Source organism: Cervus canadensis, chromosome 3, assembly GCF_019320065.1.
Source record: "Cervus canadensis isolate Bull #8, Minnesota chromosome 3, ASM1932006v1, whole genome shotgun sequence".
Classification (NCBI taxonomy): domain Eukaryota; kingdom Metazoa; phylum Chordata; class Mammalia; order Artiodactyla; family Cervidae; genus Cervus; species Cervus canadensis.
This window is the reverse complement of record NC_057388.1, coordinates 96,433,598-96,453,295: the sequence shown is the minus strand read 5'-3', so window position 1 is coordinate 96,453,295 and position 19,698 is coordinate 96,433,598. Positions and strand designations below refer to the sequence as shown.

At 38.3% G+C, this 19,698-nt stretch overlaps 1 protein-coding gene across 1 annotated transcript in view; it reads right to left on the bottom strand.

Annotated features, from left to right (window-relative positions):
• Positions 1–4,651: 4,651 nt before the first annotated feature.
• The window catches only part of AKR1D1 (aldo-keto reductase family 1 member D1), a 60,010-nt gene continuing 44,963 nt past the window's right edge, over positions 4,652–19,698 (bottom strand). The window contains exons 8-9 of the mRNA XM_043463823.1: positions 7,664–7,746; positions 4,652–5,710 (exon numbers count right to left, since the gene is read on the bottom strand). Coding sequence (XP_043319758.1) covers positions 5,668–5,710; positions 7,664–7,746 — 126 coding nt within the window. The 3' untranslated portion in view covers positions 4,652–5,667. The remainder of the gene's footprint in view (positions 5,711–7,663; positions 7,747–19,698) is intronic.

Below are 19,698 nucleotides of genomic sequence, written 5' to 3'. Positions count from 1 at the left end.
TTCTGCATCTATTGTGATAATCATATGGTTTTTATTCTTTGGTCGTTGTTGATATGATGTATCACATTGATTGGTTTGTGAATATTGAAAAATCCTTGTATCCCCTGGATAAATCCCACTTGATCATGGTGTATGATTTTTTTAATGTATTGTTGGATTCAGATTGCTAGTATTTTGTTGAGGATTTTTGCATTTATGTCATCGTGATTTTGGACTGTTATTTTCTTTTTTTGTGGTGTCTTTTTTTGTGGTCTGGTTTTGGTATCAGGGTGATGGTGGCCTCCTAGAATGAGTTTGGGAGTTTTCCTTCCTCTGAAATTTTTTGGAGCAGTTTTGGAAGAGTAGATGTTAGCTCTTCTCTAAATGTTTGATAGAATTTACCTGTGAAGCTATCAAATCTTGGGCATCTGTTTGTTTGAAGTTTTTAAATCAGTTTCAATTTCAGTGCTTGTGGTTGGTCTGTTCATATTTTTATTTATTCCTGGTTCAGTCTTGGGAGATTGTAACTTTCCAAGAATCTGACCGTTTCTTCCAGGTTGTCCATTTTATTGACATACAGTGATTTATCTTGACATACAGTGGTCTCATACGATCCTTTGTGTTTCTGTGGTGTCAGTTATAGCTTTTCCATTTCTAATTTTATTGATTTGAGTCCTCTTCTTTTTTTTCTTGATGAGCCTGGCTACAGGTTTATCAATTTTGTTTATATTTTCAAAGAACCAGGTTTTAGTTTCATTGATCTTTGCTATTGTTTTATTTGTCTCTATTTCATTGATTTCTGCTCTGATCTTTATGATTTCTTTCCTTTTGCTAATTTTAGGTTTTGTTTGTTCTTCTTTCTCTAGTTGTTAGATGTGAGGTTAGGTTATTTATCTGAGACTTTTCTCGTTTCCTGAGGTAAGATTGTATTGCTATAAACTTCCCTCTTAGGACTGCTTATGCTGCATCCTACAGGTTTTGGAACATTGTGCTTTCATTTAATTTGTGCTTTTAAATTAATTAAAGCATTAATTGTGCTTTAATTTAATTTGTCATTTTAATTTCCTCTTTGATTTCTTCAGTGATCCATTGGTTGTTTAGTAGCATATTGTTTAGCCTCCAAATGTTTGTGTTTTTTACAGTTTCTTATAGTTTATTTCTAATCTCATAGTGTTGTGGTCAGAAAAGATGCTTGATATGATTTCAGTTTTCTTAAATTTACCAAGGCTTAGTTTATGACCCAAGATGTGATCTGGCCTGGAGAATGTTCTGTGTGCACTTGGGAAGAAAGTGTATTCTGCTGCTGATTCTATCACAGTTGTGCCCCTCCTAGCATCTGGTCATGGCTTCCCCTTTGTCCTTGGATGTAGAGTATCTTTTTTGGTAGGTTCCAGTGTTTCTTTGTCAATGGTTGTTCAGCAGTTAATCATGATTCCAGGGTTCTCATAAGAACAAGTGAGCACACCTCCTTCTACTCTGCCACCTTGCTATGCAGATCTCTTAGGGGCTTTTGTTTACTGAAATATCCCAACTGCCTAGGATAGAGCCTACCAGAGTGGCACACAAAATAACTTGTTGGCTAAATGAACAAATATATCTCTATTTGCTAAATATATGGCATTGATAAATTTTAGAAGAAGATAAATTTGCAAAATTGATTTGAGATGATACAGAAAATGTATAGATTCCCTATTGACAGAGATGCAGTTCTCAAGTGAATTCTACCTATACTTTAAGAAAAAAATAATTTAAATTTAATTTGTTCTAGAGTGGAGTGCATGAAAGAAAATCTTGCTCTCTTTTTGACAATGAAAGGAGCACAATTTGATAATTGTGCTAATTAAAAAGAAACTAATTTTTTAAAGTTAGTTAAAAAGCTAATTAAAAAGTATACACAAAGAAAACTATGGAATAGTCTTATATATAAATGTTAATACAAAAATGCTCAATAGTACATATCAAATAGCAACACAGTTTAAAAACATATATTCAGTCAATTCCACTAGCTGTTCCTCTCTGACCAACATGCGACCAACCTCAGCCGGACTTAAAGTGAGGATTACCCAGCTCCAATTCCTTTGGCAATTTTGTCTCTTCCTGACAACCCCCAAAACAGCATTAAAGGGGCCCTCATAGTATACATAGTATACATAGATGCCACATAGTATTTGTAGAAAAATTTACCAATAGCCAGATTTAATGGGGGCCCTACAAAGTTCATGTAATTTTGTCAAGACCATGTCTACTCCCTTCTACCATATTCTGCATCTCAGCTCTCAAACCAGCTAAAATGTCCGTGTGCAGAAGAGATTGTGATTATCAATCACTCCCCTGCCCCCCTTACCCATTCAAGAGAAATGCAAACTTGGGGATTTGGTATCTGGAAGTAGAAACATCATGGGTACAGTTCAGATTCAGGAAGGGTTCACATTCAAGACCAGAGATCTACAAGGTGCCGTGATTTAGTTACTAGTCTGCAATGGTCAGAAATTGAAGTACCCAGTGAGAGGTGAAACTTTTAAGGGAGTTTCAGGGAAATTTGTAATCTGGGAAATATAATGTAGCTCAACCTTTGAATTCCCATAACTGTGGTCATGAATTGTGCAACATGTCACAGTGCTGAAGCCTGCAGACTTGGGGTTGGTGCCTATGTGCCTCTCACGTGTTCTTCCACTAACCTCTGTATCCTTATCTATGGAAGATAGTGCCTGGGGGAGGTCCTCCAGGGAGAACAGTTAGTCATGGGCAAACAAAAAGCTTTTAGCAGGCTGGGGCAGAGTGTCCTTGCTGTTCCCATCCATGTGTTTTTATGGATCAGTGGACACGGTCTTGGCCTCCTCTCCTTTTCCAGTCAGGTTGTACAACTATTGATTTATCTTACTCCATACTCCATTAGAGACCTCTGATTAGCAAAGAGATTGATTTGGATTAACAAACATCTCTGGGGTTGCAAAGGTCCCCAAGAAGGTAAAAAACATTGGTCATCAATATTTGAGCTCAGTTAAGCATTGACTAAAGCCATTTTTATTGCTGCTGTCAGCTTGAAAGGTTGAAACTTGATAGAGAGTTGGTATATTTGTTTGCTATGGCTGCTTGAACAAAGTGCACAAACCAGAGACATTTAATAGAAATTTATTGTCTCACAGTTCTAGAGGCCAGAACTTCACCTTCAAGATCAAGGTGTTGGCAGTGCTGGTTCCTTCTGAGGGCGCTGAGGGAGAATCTGGCCCACGCCCCTCACCTAGCTTCTGGTGTTTGCTGGACATCTTTGTAAAAACATCACCCTGATCCTGGCCTCCGTCTGTAGATGGTGCTCTCTCTGTGTGTTGTCTGTTTCCAAATTTCCCCTTTTTGTAGGACACCAGTCATATTGGACTTCCCTACTCCATTATGACCTCATCTTACCTGATCACATATGTAATGATCCTATTTCCAAATAAGGTCACATTCTGAGGTACTGAGGGCTAGGACTTCATATAAATTCTGGGGGGGATGCAATTTATTCCAAAATAGATGGGAAGGAGTCAAGTGAATGGAGAATTGACATGCAGAAACTCCTGTAGACCATCACTCTTTCCTGATCTGTTTTCTGTCTCCAAGTCTTTTTTGCTCTATTTCTATTTAGACTAAGAGGGGATTCCCTCTTTCAGTCTAGAAGCATTGGGTTGTCCAAAAAGTTCATTTGGATTTTTCCATTAGATATTATAGAAAAATATTAATGAAATTTTTGGACAACCTGATACATTTTCCCAGACAAATAGTGGGGCTCTTTTCCAATGCTTATCCTTAAAAATTGGTGTGATAGGTGTGGTTCTTCTTCCACACCAGTCCCCTAAACTATTTTGAAGAGTTTTGACAATAGGGATCAGGAATTGAGTTTCTATTCTTTCCTTATAGTATTCCCTTTTCTTCCCTATCTTCCCAGTGCTAAATGTACAGTAGGAATTCAATCAAAGGTCTTTAATTTAAATGAATTCAGAAGATCCCCCCACCTCCCACCCCAGGAAACAAAATAGAGATTCATGGGCTGAATAAATCATCATTTTTTATTATTTCTTATGAACAAGCTATTTCCCACAGAACAGCATTGTTAAGTATTAATTTTAGAATTAGTGGAAACAATAAGTAAAGATCAATTTTTTTAAGTGATAATTCCTCAGAAATGTATGTCTTCAGGTCATAGAAGATTACCTATAAGCAATTGGTCTTGGACAAACGTAAGTTTGTCTTGAAGTTTTACTAGTTTGCATTACCACCAACAGTGTACGAGGGTTCCCTTTTCTCCACACCCTCTCCAACATTTATTGCTTGTAGACTTTTGGATAGCAGCCATTCTGACTGGCGTGTAATGGTACCTCATTGAGGTTTTGATTTGCATTTCTCTGATAATGAGTGATGTTGAGCATCTTTTCATGTGTTTGTTAGCCATCTGTATGTCTTCTTTGGAGAAATGTCTGTTTAGATCTTTGGCCCATTTTTTGATTGGGTCATTTATTTTTCTGCAATTGAGCTGCAGGAGTTGCTTGTATATTTTTGAGATTAATCCTTTGTCTGTTTCTTCATTTGCTATTATTTTCTCCCATAATAAAGAGCTCTTTTGCCCTGTGAGAATGACTATATGAATAAAATATATTGCTCTGGGTGGATTGAAAATAAGTATATCTCTACTATGGAATTTTAATGATCTTTTTATTCACTTAAAAATTTACATATAATAAAATTATCAGTGTTCTTTTGAACTCGCTACTTTCTCGAAATTCAGTTCCCAATAACTTTCAAAGTCTTAAGTCTAATGAATTTACAAAGCCTCTTCTTTCAATATGTTTCTTAACACTTTCTTTCTATATGTCTTATTTTGAAATAATAGTCTGTGGACTACTTTATAAAACAGAGTTTTATTTCTATTGGTTGTCTCAAGTCACTTTGCACAATGGCGGTTGTATAATGAATGGGGGCAAGAGTGATAGGCAGTGGTATAATGGATCACTAGCTTGTTGAAGTTCAGGTCCTTTGAAGCATGCAAGAGAGAACCACCAATTATCCATCTCTCAAGCTGGATAAAAGCTACACAAACACACTGGATAGAAACAGACAGCAACCAAATCAGTATGGCTTTGTTAACTGCTCGGGTGTTTAACTAGCTCTTTTAAGATTTTACTATACTTAGCCCTCTCTCTACTCAGGACAGGGTGAATCACTTCCTTGTTAATAGTGCATGTGTGGATCTTAACTTGACTGTGTGTCTATATTACAGTCAGTGGTTCAAATCATCAAGCCCACTGCCAGCACACTGGCATGGTCTATCTCTCTATCCTCTTCTTGCCCTGTTAACAGCTGAAGAACTCAGACTATCCATGGCAGCAGTATCCAAATTCGTGAGTTATTATCCTCATATGTCACTTCTGAAGTCTTTTCTAAAGCCTAATGTTTTTCTGTCTGAAACCCAAAAGACACTGATTTAATAAAACATTAGCTGATAATTTCCAACATTATTTCAATAGATTTAAACCTCCCCCCTACCCCAGCCACACATAGTTAAATCAAAGTCACTAACACTGCACACAAGTTAAATATCTGTATCATCACTTGATCTGAGGATAGTAAGCCATTTCCATGGCTGGAGCAACCACCAACACAAAGTCCTAGCATACGTAGAAGGTAAAATATCTGCTGTGGAGTTCTCTGAAGTCAGTATTCATCATGGAATGGGTATTCAGGATGGTCACACCACCTGCCAAAACAATTCCCCCAAAGGGAAAAAGTTCACTTCTAATGTTGCACATCTGTGTGTATTACTAGCATCCTTTGATAATTTCACCAACCACTCCCTCTTTTCTCTTACTCATTCCATTTCTATTTTGTGCCCAGCTTCCATTCATGGCTCCTCTCAAGCCATCGCCTTTTACTGAAGTCCCAGATAGCGCTCTGGTGTAGCTGTGTGTGTGGAGTAGGGGGTGGGTAGAGGAAGGCTGTGTGTGTATGTGTGCTGAGTCATGTCCCAATCTTTGCATCTCTTTGGACAGTAGCCCACCAGGCTCCTCTGTCCATGGGATTCTTCAGGCAAGAATGGTGAAACAGTCTATAAAAGGACTGGAGTGTGTGTGCCTGTCCTGAAACACATCTAAAATTTAGTTCTCTGTAAGTATTATGTGCTTTAAATTGTCAATAAAATATTAAACAAAACCAAAAGGCTCTCAAAGATCACCCAGATGAAAAATAGAACCGTGACCCAGCATTTCTAAATGATATATTTTTTTAATCAATCTTTGCTTCTCCTTGCTGATGTTTCTAGTTATTTCCTGGTACAATGAGTTATTTTCACAGTGTTGCTAGAACTATATATTAAAAATGTCAAATGTCAAACCAATTAATGTCACCAACCAACTGTAAAAATAGCAGCACATTGGTGGATTTGATGTCTCTTACTATCTGTTTTTAATTTAGATATTTATTCAATAGAAATAGTTTATCTTTGAGACCTGTTAATTAACCTATAAATGTTTGTTAGTTACATGTTTACGTTTACTTTTTTGTTCTTGAGGCTAGGAGGTGCTTTTTGATGTCAATTAATTTCTTCCCCTGGAAAATTCACATTAGAAAGCTGTTTTATTAATTCAGAAATTGATTTAGAAATTCAGTATTAGCATAGTGAGCAGTTTCTGACTCATGAAAAATAGTGAGACCAATAAGTGCCCAAACTATATGAACAATCTTAATTGGCATTTAAAAAATGCTCACTTAAAGAGAAGACTGTAAAAATAAGATTAGTATCCATATGATTTCAAGAACTGGAAATATTAATGAATAATGATTAAGAAAAAAAGGTATGTGTGTATACAAATATATACATGCATATATGCATGAACTATATTCTTTTTTAATTTTTAAGGCTCTGTAATATTCAGAGATTAAAGGGTTATTTCTGTTGATAGGTGAACTTGGCAGCGCTTTGAAGGAATTTTTCTGTGGGAACTCAGGCAATTTCCCTGGTGGCTCAGACGGTAAAGCGTCTGCCCACAATGCGGGAGATCTGGGTTGCATCCCTGGGTCGGGAAGATCCCCTGGAGAAGGAAATGGTAACCCACTCCAGTACTCTTGCCTGGAAAATTCCATGGATGGAGGAGCCTGGTGGGCTACAGTCCATGGGGTCGCAAAGTGTCGGACACAACTAAACAACTTCACTTTCACTTTCAGTTTCTTTCAAGTCAGGCAATAGGTAAACCAGATACTCCAACTCTTATAGGCAAACATTTGTCTAAAACTCAAGTTTCTTGTCTCCCAATTTGGTGCTCTTTCTGCTACACTCTCATGCCTCTTTCCCAAGAATTGTTCTTGCTGACAGCTTTGCTCTAATTTGTGCCCACTTTGATTTTTAAGAAAGAAATAAATACGTTGTTTGAATATGCCACCGTTGTGTTAACATATGAACACAGTGACTTATTTCTCCTCATTGTCTTTAGCCTGTTATGCCTTAACTTAACCAATGGAAATGTCCTAAATGCCAGAAGTCTTCTTTTAAATAAAAATGTAGGTTTGTACGATGTTCCTAATTCAGTACATGCTGCCCACTGGCCTTTACCCTTGTTCCTGTGGACATGATCCTGATTCCTAAGAGCCTGTTGGTTGACTCTTGACAGCCCAGCACCACTGGTCAGAAACTGATTCATGATCCCCCAGAACTCACATGAGCATTTCCACAAAGCGGACGTTTTTATTTAAGGCTTCAATTTCCTTCATTTCTTCTTCAGTGAAAGAAAAGTCAAAGATCTGAAATAACAGAAACAAACAAACAAACAAACAAAAAACAGACATTTGGAATAGTAGTAGATGAATCGAGCTTGGGATTAGGGAGAGGGACCAGCAGTGGGAGCCCTTCAGAGATTTATGGACATCACTGCAAATGTCCCAGAGGAGCTGGGCAGGTGCTGGAGGCCATCCCACCTATGGGGAGCTGGAATTCTTTCTGCCCTTGGTCTTTAAGACAATCCTGCTGGGGACATCTTGCAATAAATTTCAAGTGTTCTGAAACAATATGCATCAGAACATTTCCTGAAATTCTAGAAGTAAGGAATTCTTACTACTTTGGTATAAGATGCTGAGCTTTTGATTCTGGACAGTGACCTTCATACACTTTTTTTTTTTTTTTTTTTACAAAAATATTCCCTGGTCTCTAAATTTGCTTATGTATTTTTTTAACTTTTAATTTGCTTTATTTCATCCTGTTAATCCTTTCATCACTTTTAATGTCTCTTCATCTACCTTTTAATTCTAATTACATTTTCATTGTCTTATTTTCTTTTTAGCTTATACACTTTATACCTTGGTTTTATGATGGTCCTTTATGAACATTTTAATAGTTTGTCTTAGCTTATTTTTATTTTTAACACTTGGTTTATCTGTTTACAATCTATCTTCTATTACTCTTGTATCTTTCTAAAAAGTTTTTATTTTAGTAATTTACATTAATAAATTTTAATTATATAATATATAAATATATGTAAAGAAATGAAAGACTTCCTTGTAAATGAAAGACTATAGAAGTATATCGACATTTATGGAGTAAAAAAACCAAAAGTGCCTCTTGATATCCACCACATCAGTCCTAGTCTCCTTCCTACAGATTCCTTCCAAACATTCAGCACACCAAGAGCAAAATGCAATAATTGTATGATGTTTTTATCATTCTGCAGCTTTATCTCATTCACAACTATGTCTTGGTGATCTCTTCTGTCAAAATATATATACTGACTATTTAGCCACTGTATCCATCATATAGATGTATATGATTTACTTCGTCACTTCCCCAAGGATCATTTCCAAGTGGTCTTTTCAGAGCATTCTTTCCTTTGATTATTTATTATCCAAGTATTAGAGTTTATGAGATTGTATAAGGAATTTTATTATAACATAAAACAGTCATGAAGAAGTCACTTAAAAAATAAATCCTTACAAGCTTCCTTTCTCCTTAACACCTTCCCTCACAGAGAGTGGCTATCTGTCACATGACATCACCTCCTTCAGCACAGGGAAAAGGATGGTGCTCAGGGGACCAATCAAGGTATCTTGTTCATTGGACACTGATTATTATGAGGATACCAATGGCCCATAAAGGGACAAGCAGGGATTGATAGAGATAGAAGCCTTTCTCTGTGATTGTCCTTACTAATCATGAGTAATAGATTAACCTGGACTGTGTGTGCCACCATATGGAGAAGGGGTGGGGAGAACTCAGTCCTTTTATAAATCATTTGAATAGCTGTGTCCAGTCATGTCTGATCTATCCATGAATTTTCCAGTTATGAGAGTCAGTAAATTGTATCTTTTTTTCTTTGGTAAGTTTGAATTGCATTCCTTCATGTGGTAGCAAAAAAGCCCTGAAGATAATTATCTGATATGGATGTCTTCCCACATCAGTATTTATATTTTCACTTTACTATTTAAAAATGGATAGAAAGGCACACATATTATGTAAATTCATTTATATGACATTCTAGGAAATGCAAACTAGTCTTTAGGGATAGAAAGCAAATCAGTGCTTGGCTTGGGCTTGGGCACCAGGAGGGATAGATTCTAAAGGGGCCTAAAGAGACTGTTGGAGATACTAGAGATGTTTATTCCCCTGATTGTGGTGGTTTCATGGGTGTGTACATATGTCAAAACTTTCCCCATTTTACACTTTCTGTTCAGCTCTTTGCATTTCAATTTCACCTCAATAGAGTTCTTTAAAAAAGAAAAATACGTAAAAATGGCTATATAATCTTTCATTGCACAAATAAATCATAATTTGTTTTCTAAAATCCTATTGAAAATTGTTTCCAGTTTTTTTTTAGCTGATAAAGTATGCTGTAATAAACATCTGTATACATGCACATAGACATGCAAATGCATCTGTAGGAAAAGATTGTTGGGTCAGTGGATATATATATATATTTGAATTTTGATGGAGTTGGAAAAAGATCTTTCTCCAAATCTTACATCAATTAGTATTTCTAACAGCGTTATATGAAAGTGCCTGTTTTCCCACATATTGTCAACATTCTAATTATTTCCCTATCTGAGGGGTAAATACTGTCCTATTTTTATCTTTATGAGTAAGACAAAAAAACAGCTTACTTTTGAGAATTTAGTTATCAACTGATGGGTAATGATTAACTTTACATGGTACTTTTCTATAGCGGCATTTATTAATACCTAGCAGTTATTCTTTGGAAGTATCATGGTAAACTAATTACTCCATTGTCTAGTGACTTGTTTTCTTATCTATAATTTAAAATGATGGTTACAGATTACTTATAGAGGAAATAAAAGAGGTTGGCCTTCATGGCAAGAGTGAACATCGACATTCTAGGAATCAGCGAACTAATATGGACTGGAATGGGTGAATTTAACTCAGATGAACATTATATCTACTACTGTGGGCAGAAATAACTTAGAAGAAATGGAGTAGCCAGCATAGTCAGCAAAAGAGTCCGAAATGCAGTACTTGGATGCAGTCTCAAAAATGACAGAATGACCTCTGTTCATTTCTAAGGCAAACCATTCAATATCACAGTAATCCAAGTCTATGCCCCAACCAGTAACACTGAAGAAGCTGAAGTTGAATGGTTCTGTGAAGACCTACAAGACCTTCTAGAACTAACACCCCAAAAAGCTGTCCTTTTAATTATAGGGGACTGGAATGCAAAAGTAGGAAGTCAAGAAACACCTGGAGTAACAGGCAAATTTGGCCTTGGAGTACAGAATGAAGCAGGGCAAAGGCTAATAGAGTTCTGCCAAGAGAACGCACTGGTCATAGCAAACACCCTCTTCCAACAACACAAGACTCTACACATGGACATCACCAGATAGTCAACACCAAAATCAGATTGATTATATTGTTTGCAGCCAAAGATGGAGAAGCTCTATACAATCAGCAAAAACAAGACTGGGAGCTGACTGTGGCTCAGATCATGAACTCCTTATTGCCAAATTCAGACTTAAATTGAAGAAAGTGCGGAAAACCACTAGATCATTCAGGTATGACCTAAATCAAATCCCTTATGATTAAACAGTGGAAGTGAGATATAGATTTAAGGGACTAGATCTGATAGACAGAGTGCCTGATGAACTATAGATGGCAGTTCGTGACATTGTACAGGAGACAGGAATTAAGACCATCCCCAAGAAAAAGAAATGCAAAAAAACAAAATGGCTCCTGAGGAGGCCTTACAAATAGCTGTGAAAAGAAGAGAAGCAAAAAGCAAAGAAGAAAAGGAAAGATATATGCATTTGAATGCAGAGTTCCAAAGAATAGCAAGGAGAGATAAGAAAGCCTTCTTCAGCAATCAATGCAAAGAAACAGAGGAAAACAATAGAGTGGGAAAGACTAGAGATCTCTTCAAGAAAATTAGAGATACCAAGGGAACATTTCATGCAAAGATGGGCTCAATAAAGGATAAAAATGGTAGGGACCTAACAGAAGCAGAAGATATTAAGAAGAGGTGGTAAGAATACACAGAAGAACTGTACAAAAAAGATCTTCACAACCCAGATAATCACGATGGTGTCATCACTCAGCTAGAGCCAGACATCCTGGAATGTGAAGCCAAGTGGGCCTTAGGAAGCATCACTACGAACAAAGCTAGTGGAGGTGATGGAATTCCAGTTGAGCTATTTCAAATCCTGAAAGATGATGCTGTGAAAGTGCTGCACTCAATATGTCAGCAAATTTGGAAAACTCAGCATTGGCCACAGGACTGGAAAAGGTCCATTTTCATTCCAATCCCAAAGAAAGGCAATGCCAAAGAATGCTCAAACTACTGCACAATTGCACTCATCTCACACGCTAGTAAAGTAATGCTCAAAATTCTCATTATCAGGCTTCAGCAATACGTGAACCGTGAACTTCCAGACGTTCAAGCTGGTTTTAGAAAAGGCAGAGGAACCAGAGATCAAATTGCCAACATCTGCTGGATCATCAAAAAAGCAAGAGAGTTCCAGAAAAACATCTATTTCTGCTTTATTGACTATGCCAAAGCCTTTGACTGTGTGGATCACAATAAACTGTGGAAAATTCTGAAGGAGATGGGAATAGCAGACCACCTGACCTGCCTCTTGAGAAGCCTGTATGCAGGTCAGGAAGCAACAGTTAGAACTGGACATGGAAAAACAGACTGGTTCCAAATAGGAAAAGGAGTCCGTCAAGGCTGTATATTGTCACCCCGCTTATTTAACTTATATGCAGAGTACATCATGAGAAACGCTGGGCTGGAGGAAGCACAAGCTGGAATCAAGATTGCCGGGAGAAATATCAATAACCTCAGATATGCAGATAACACCATCCTTATGGCACAAAGTGAAGAACTAAAGGGCCTCTTGATGAAAGTGAAAGAGGAGAGTGAAAAAGTTGGCTTAAAACTCAACATTCAGGAAACTAAGATCATGGCATCCAATTCCATCACTTCATGGCAAATAGATGGGGAAGCAGTGGCAACAGTAGCTGACTTTATTTTTCTGGGCATCAAAATCACTGCAGATGGTGATTGCAGCCATGAAAGTAAAAGATGCTTACTCCTTGGAAGGAAAGTTGTGACCAACCTAGACAGCGTATTAAAAAGCAGAGACATTACTTTGTCAACAAAGGTCCATCTGATCAAGGCTGTGGTTTTTCCTGTGGTCATATATGGATGTGAGAGTTGGACTATAAGGAAAGCTGAGCACCAAAGAATTGATGCTTTTGAACTGTGGTGTTGCAGAAGACTCTTGAGAGTCTCTTGGACTGCAAGGAGATCCAATCAGTCCATCCTAAAGGAGATCAGTCCTGGGTGTTCATTGGTAGGACTGATATTGAAGCTTTAACTCCAATACTTTGGTCACCTGATGCAAAGAGCTGACTCATTTGAAAAGACCCTGATGCTGGGAAAGATTGAGGACATGAGGAGAAGGGGACAACAGAGGATGAGATGGTTGGATGGCAACCCTGACTCAGTGGACATGGGTTTGGATTGACTCTGGGAGTCGATGATGGACAGGGAGGCCTGGCATGCTGTGGTTCATGGAGTCACAAAAAGTCAGACACAACTGCGTGACTGAACTGAACTGAACTGGCATTCATGAAGTCTAAATGATCCTCTTCAATAATTTCCAAATTTGTCCCCAACTTTTTTAGAGCCGTTAAGAAGGTGGAAAGTTGGGGGGGAGGAGCCAAGATGGCGGAGGAATAGAATGGGGAGACCACTTTCTCCCCTACAAATTCATTGAAAGAACAATTGAACGCTGAGCAAACTTCACAAAACAACTTCTGATTGCTAGCAGAGGACATCAGACACCCAGAAAAGCAGCCCATTGTCTTCGAAAGGAGGTAGGACAAAATATAAAAGATAAAAAGAGAGACAAAAGAGTTAGGGACGGAGACCCATCCCAGGAAGGGAGTCTTAATAGAGGAAGTTTCCAAACACCAGGAAACCCTTGCACTGGAGGGTCTGGGGGAAGTTTTCGAATCTCGGAGGGCAACCTAACTGGGAGGAAAAATAAATAAAACCCACAGATTACGTGCCTAAAAGCAACTCCCAGCAGAAAAGTACCCCAGACACCCGTATCCACCACCAGCAAGTGGGGGCGGAACAGAGAGGAGCAGGTGGCATTGCTTAGGGTAAGGACCGGGCCCGAAGGCCCTGAGAGCAATTGGAGGGAGCTTTCATGAGATAGCAACTTAAACTGTGGGATAGCAAGAGAGAGAGAGAAAATTAACTGGCCCGAACACACTGCCGGCCGTTTGCAGAACAAAGGACTGATCCCCGCCGGAGGCAGGAGGCAGGGGGGAGGGGAAAGGGGCAAACTCGGCCCCAGAGATGGCATCCCCTACCACACTGCAAACAGGCCTCCAGTTTCTAACCAAAGACTTCCTGAGATTCTGGATGGCCGACATCCACCGGGAGGGTCGCGGCTAAACACAAGGCGCATGCACCCGACTGGCGCGGGCGGAAACTGAGGCTGGGACCGCGGAAGGGAGAAGGCGCACCGCACCCGGGGATAGTGCGCCCATCAAGCTCCTGGCTGCATGAGCTGCTCGGGCCGGGGAAGGCACAAAACTCAGGCGCAACCGAGTCCGCGCTTTTGTGGAGTACCTGAAAACTGGAACCGCATGCAACGCAGGGCACGCTCCATATAGAGCAGCCCGGAGCCTGAGCAGTGTAGACAGGGAAAGCACACACACCCGTGAGCAGGGGCAAACCCAGTGTGGCCGGAACACTGCGAGTGCTACCCACACACAGCGATATCTGTCTGCAGCGTCCCTCCCTCCCCACAGCAAGACTGAAATAGCGAACCTGAACAAGAGACCACCTCCGCCCACCTGTGTCAGGGCGGAAATTAGACACTGAAGAGACTGGCAGACAGAAGCCAAATAAACAAAGGGAACCGCTTCAGAAGGGACCGGTGCAACAGATTAAAATCCCTGTAGGTAACATCGACTACACTGGAAGGGGCCTATAGATATCGAGAAGTGTAAGCTGGAACGAGGAGCAGTCTGAAACTGAACAGAACCCACACTGACTGCAACAGCTCCAGATAAATTCCTAGATATATTTTTACCTTTTTTTTTTTTTAATTAAAAATTTTTTTTTCTTTTCTTTTCTTTTTTATTTTTTCTCTTTTATTTTCTTTTAAAATTCCCTATTACTCCCCCATTACTCCTTAACTTTCATTTTCCTATATTTTTATGACTTTTTTAATTAGGAAAAAAACCATTTTTTTCTTGTCTTTTTTTTTTCTTATTTTCTTTTAAAGTACTCTATTACTCCTTAATTTTCATTTTCATTTCACTATAACCTTGCAAAAAAATAAAAGAGAGAGAGAGAGAAGCCCTATTTTTAAACCAAACTTCATATATATTTCTAAAATTTTTTGTTTTTGTTTTTGCTTTTAATATTGTATTTTTAAAAGTCTAACCTCTACTCTAGATTTTTAATCTTTGTTTTTCAGTATGTGATATAAATTTTGGACAATTAAGAATCCAATATTCAGTTCCCATTTTTATTCAGGAGTGTGTTGATTACTCTCTCCCACTTTTGACTCTCCGTTTTCTACCTCAGAACACCTCTATTTCCTCCTTTCCCCTTCTCTTCCCAATCCAATTCTATGAATCTTTGTGGATGTCTGGGCTACGGAGAACACTTTGGGAACAGAGAACTGCGTAGATCTGTCTCTCACCTCTTGAGTACCCCCTTTTCTCCTCCTGCTCATCTCTATCTCCCTCCTCCCTCTCCTCTTCTTCATGTAACTCTGTGAACCTCTCTGGGTGTCCCTCATGGGGGAGCATCTTTTCACCATTAACCTAGAAGTTTTATTATCAGTGCTGTATAGTTGGAGAAGTCTTGAGACTACTGGAAGAATAAAACTGAAATCCAGAGGCAGGAGACTTAAGCCCAAAACCTGAGAACACCAGAAAACTCCTGACTACACGGAACATTAAGTAATAAGCCTCCATAAGCCTCCAATAAGCCATCCAAAAGCCTCCATACCTACACTGAAACCAACCACCACCCAAGAGCCAATAAGTTCCAGAGCAAGACATACCATGCAAATTCTTCAGCAACGCAGGAACATAGACCTGAGCATCAACAAACAGGCTGCCCAAAGTCACACCTAACACATAGACTCATCTCAAAACTCATTACTGGACACTCCATTGCACTCCAGAGAGAAAAAATCCAGTTCCACGCACCAGAACACCGATACAAGCTTCCCTAATCAGGAAACCTTGACAAGCCAATCGTCCAACCCCACCCACTGGGTGAAACCTCCACAATAAAAAGGAACCACAGACCACCAGAATACAGAAAGCCCACTCCAGACACAGCAATCTAAACAAGATGAAAAGGCAGAGAAATACCGAACAGATAGAGGAACATGAAAAATGCCCACCAAGTCAAACAAAAGAGGAGGAGATAGGGAATCTACCTGAAAAAGAATTTAGAATAATGATAATAAAAATGATCCAAAATCTTGAAAACAAAATGGAGTTACAGATAAATAGCCTGGAGAAAAGGATTGAGAAGATGCAGGAAATGTTTAATAAGGACCTAGAAGAAATAAAAAAGAGTCAATTAAAAATGAATAATGCAATAAATGAGATAAAAAACACTCTGGAGGGAACCAAGAGTAGAATAATGGAGACAGAAGATAGGATAAGTGAGGTAGAAGATAAAATGGTGGAAATAAATGAAGCAGAGAGGAAAAAAGAAAAAAGAATCAAAAGAAATGAGAACAACCTCAGGGACCTCTGGGACAATGTGAAACACCCCAACATTTGAATCATAGGAGTCCCAGAAGAAGAAGACAAAAAGAAAGGCCATGAGAAAATACACGAGGAGATAATAGCTGAAAACTTCCCTAAAATGGGGAAGGAAATAGCCACCCAAGTCCATGAAACCCAGAGAGTCCCAAACAGGATAAACCCAAGGCAAAACACCCCAAGACACATATTAATCAAATTAACAAAGATCAAACACAAAGAACAAATATTAAAAGCAGCAAGGGAGAAACAACAAATAACACACAAAGGGATTCCCATAAGGATAACAGCTGATCTATCAATAGAAACCCTTCAGGCCAGAAGGGAATGGCAGGACATACTTAAAGTAATGAAAGAGAATAACCTACAACCTAGATTACTGTACCCAGCAAGGATCTCATTCAGATATGAAGGAGAGTTCAAAAGCTTTACAGACAAGCAAAAGCTGAGAGAATTCAGCACCACCAAACCAGCTCTTCAACAAATGCTAAAGGATCTTCTCTAGATAGGAAACACAGAAAGGTTGTACAAACGTGAACCCAAAACAACAAAGTAAATGGCAATAGGACCATACCTATCAATAATTACCTTAAATGCAAATGGGTTGAACGCCCCAACCAAAAGACAAAGACTGGCTGAATGGATACAAAAACAAGACCCCTACATATGCTGTCTACAAGAGACCCACCTCAAAACAAGGGACACATACAGACTAAAAGTGAAGGACTGGAAAAAAATATTTCACGCAAATGGAGACCAAAAGAAAGCAGGAGTCGCAATACTCATATCAGATAAAATAGACTTTCAAATAAAGGCTGTGAAAAGAGACAAAGAAGGACACTACATAATGATCAAAGGATCAATCCAAGAAGAAGATATAACAATTATAAATATATATGCACCCAATAGGAGCACCACAATATGTATGGCAAATGCTAACGAGTATGAAAGAGGAAATTAATAGTAACACAATAATAGTGGGAGACTTTAATACCCCACTCACAACTATGGATAGATCAACTAAACAGAAAATTAACAAGGAAACACAAACCTTAAATGACACAATGGACCAGCTAGACCTAATTGATATCTATAGGACATTTCACCCCAAAACAATCAACTTCACCTTTTTCTCAAGTGCACACAGAACCTTCTCCAGAATAGATCACATCCTGGGCCATAAATCTAGTCTTGGTAAATTCAAAAAAATTGAAATCATTCCAGTCATCTTTTCTGACCACAGTGCAGTAAGGTTAGATCTCAATTACAGGGGAAAAAATTTTTTTAAATTCAAACATATGGAGGCTAAATAACACGCTTCTGAATAACCAACAAATCATAGAAGAAATCAAAAAAGAAATCAAAATATGCATAGAAATGAATGAAAATGAAAACACAACAACCCGAAACCAATGGGACACTGTAAAAGCAGTGCTAAGGGGAAGGTTCATAGCATTACAGGCTTACCTCAAGAAACAAGAAAAAAGCCAAATAAATAACCTAACTCTACACCTAAAGAAACTAGAGAAGGAAGAAATGAAGAACCCCAGGGTTAGTAGAAGGAAAGAAATCTTAAAAATTAGGGCAGAAATAAATGCAAAAGAAACTAAAGAGACCATAGCAAAAATCAACAAAGCTAAAAGCTGGTTTTTTGAAAAAATAAACAAAATTGACAAACCATTAGCAAGACTCATTAAGAAACAAAGGGAGAAGAACCAAATTAACAAAATTAGAAATGAAAATGGAGAGATCACAACAGACAACACTGAAATACAAAGGATCATAAGAGACTACTACCAGCAGCTCTATGCCAATAAAATGGACAACTTGGATGAAATGGACAAATTCTTAGAAAAGTATAACTTTCCAAAACTGAACCAGGAAGAAATAGAAGATCTTAACAGACCCATCACAAGCAAGGAAATCAAAACTGTCATCAAAAATCTTCCAGCAAACAAAAGCCCAGGACCAGATGGCTTCACAGCTGAATTCTACCAAAAATTTAGAGAAGAGCTAACACCTATCTTACTCAAACTCTTCCAGAAAATTGCAGATGAAGGTAAGCTTCCAAACTCATTCTATGAGGCCACCATCACCCTAATTCCAAAACCAGACAAAGATGCCACAAAAAAAGAAAACTACAGGCCAATATCACTGATGAACATAGATGCAAAAATCCTTAACAAAATTCTAGCAAACAGAATCCAACAACATATTTAAAAAATCATACACCATGACCAGGTGGGCTTTATCCCAGGAATGCAAGGATTCTTTAATATCCACAAATCAATCAATGTAATACACCACTTTAACAAACTGAAAGATAAAAACCATATGACTATCTCAATAGGTGCAGAAAAAGCCTTTGACAAAATTCAACACCCATTTATGATTAAAACTCTCCAGAAAGCAGGAATAGAAGGAACATACCTCAACATAATAAAAGCTATATATGACAAACCCACAGCAAGCATTACCTCAATGGTGAAAAATTGAAAGCATTTCCCCTGAAATCAGGAACAAGACAAGGGTGCCCACTCTCACCACTACTATTCGACATAGTTTTGGAAGTTTTGGCCACAGCAATCAGAGCAGAAAAAGAAGTAAAAGGAATCCAGAAAGGAAAAGAAGAAGTGAAACTCTCGCTGTTTGCAGATGACATGATCCTCTACATAGAAAACCCTAAAGACTCTACCAGAAAATACTAGAGCTAATCAACGAATATAGTAAAGTTGCAGGATACAAAGTTAACACACAGAAATCCCTTGCATTTCCTATACACTAACATGAGAAACAGAAAGAGAAATTAAGGAAACAATACCATTCACCATTGCAACAAAAAGAATAAAATACTTAGGAGTATATCTACCTAAAGAAACAAAAGACCTATACATAGAAAACTATAAACACTGATGAAAGAAATCAAAGAGGACACAAACAGATGGAGAAACATACCGTGTTCATGGATTGGAAGAATCAATATTGTCAAAATGGCGATTCTACCCAAAGCAATCTATAGATTCAATGCAATCCCTATCAAGCTACCAACAGTATTTTCACAGAACTAGAACAATAATTTCCCAATTGTATGGGAATACAAAAAAACCTCGAAATAGCCAAAGTAATCTTGAGAAAGAAGAATGGAACTGAATGAATCAACCTGGCCGGATTCAGCTCTACTACAAAGCCACAGTCATCAAACAGATATTGGTACTGGGCACAAAGACAGAATATAATCAATGGACAGAATAGAAGCCACCGAGATTAAATCCACACCTATGGAAAACTTCATCTTCGACAAAGGAGGCAAGGATATAACAATGGAAAAAGACAACCTCTTTTAACAAGTGGTGCTGGGAAAAACTTGGTCAACCACTTGTAAAAGAATGAAACTAGAACCACTTTCTAACACATTACACAAAAATATAAACTCAAAATGGGATTTA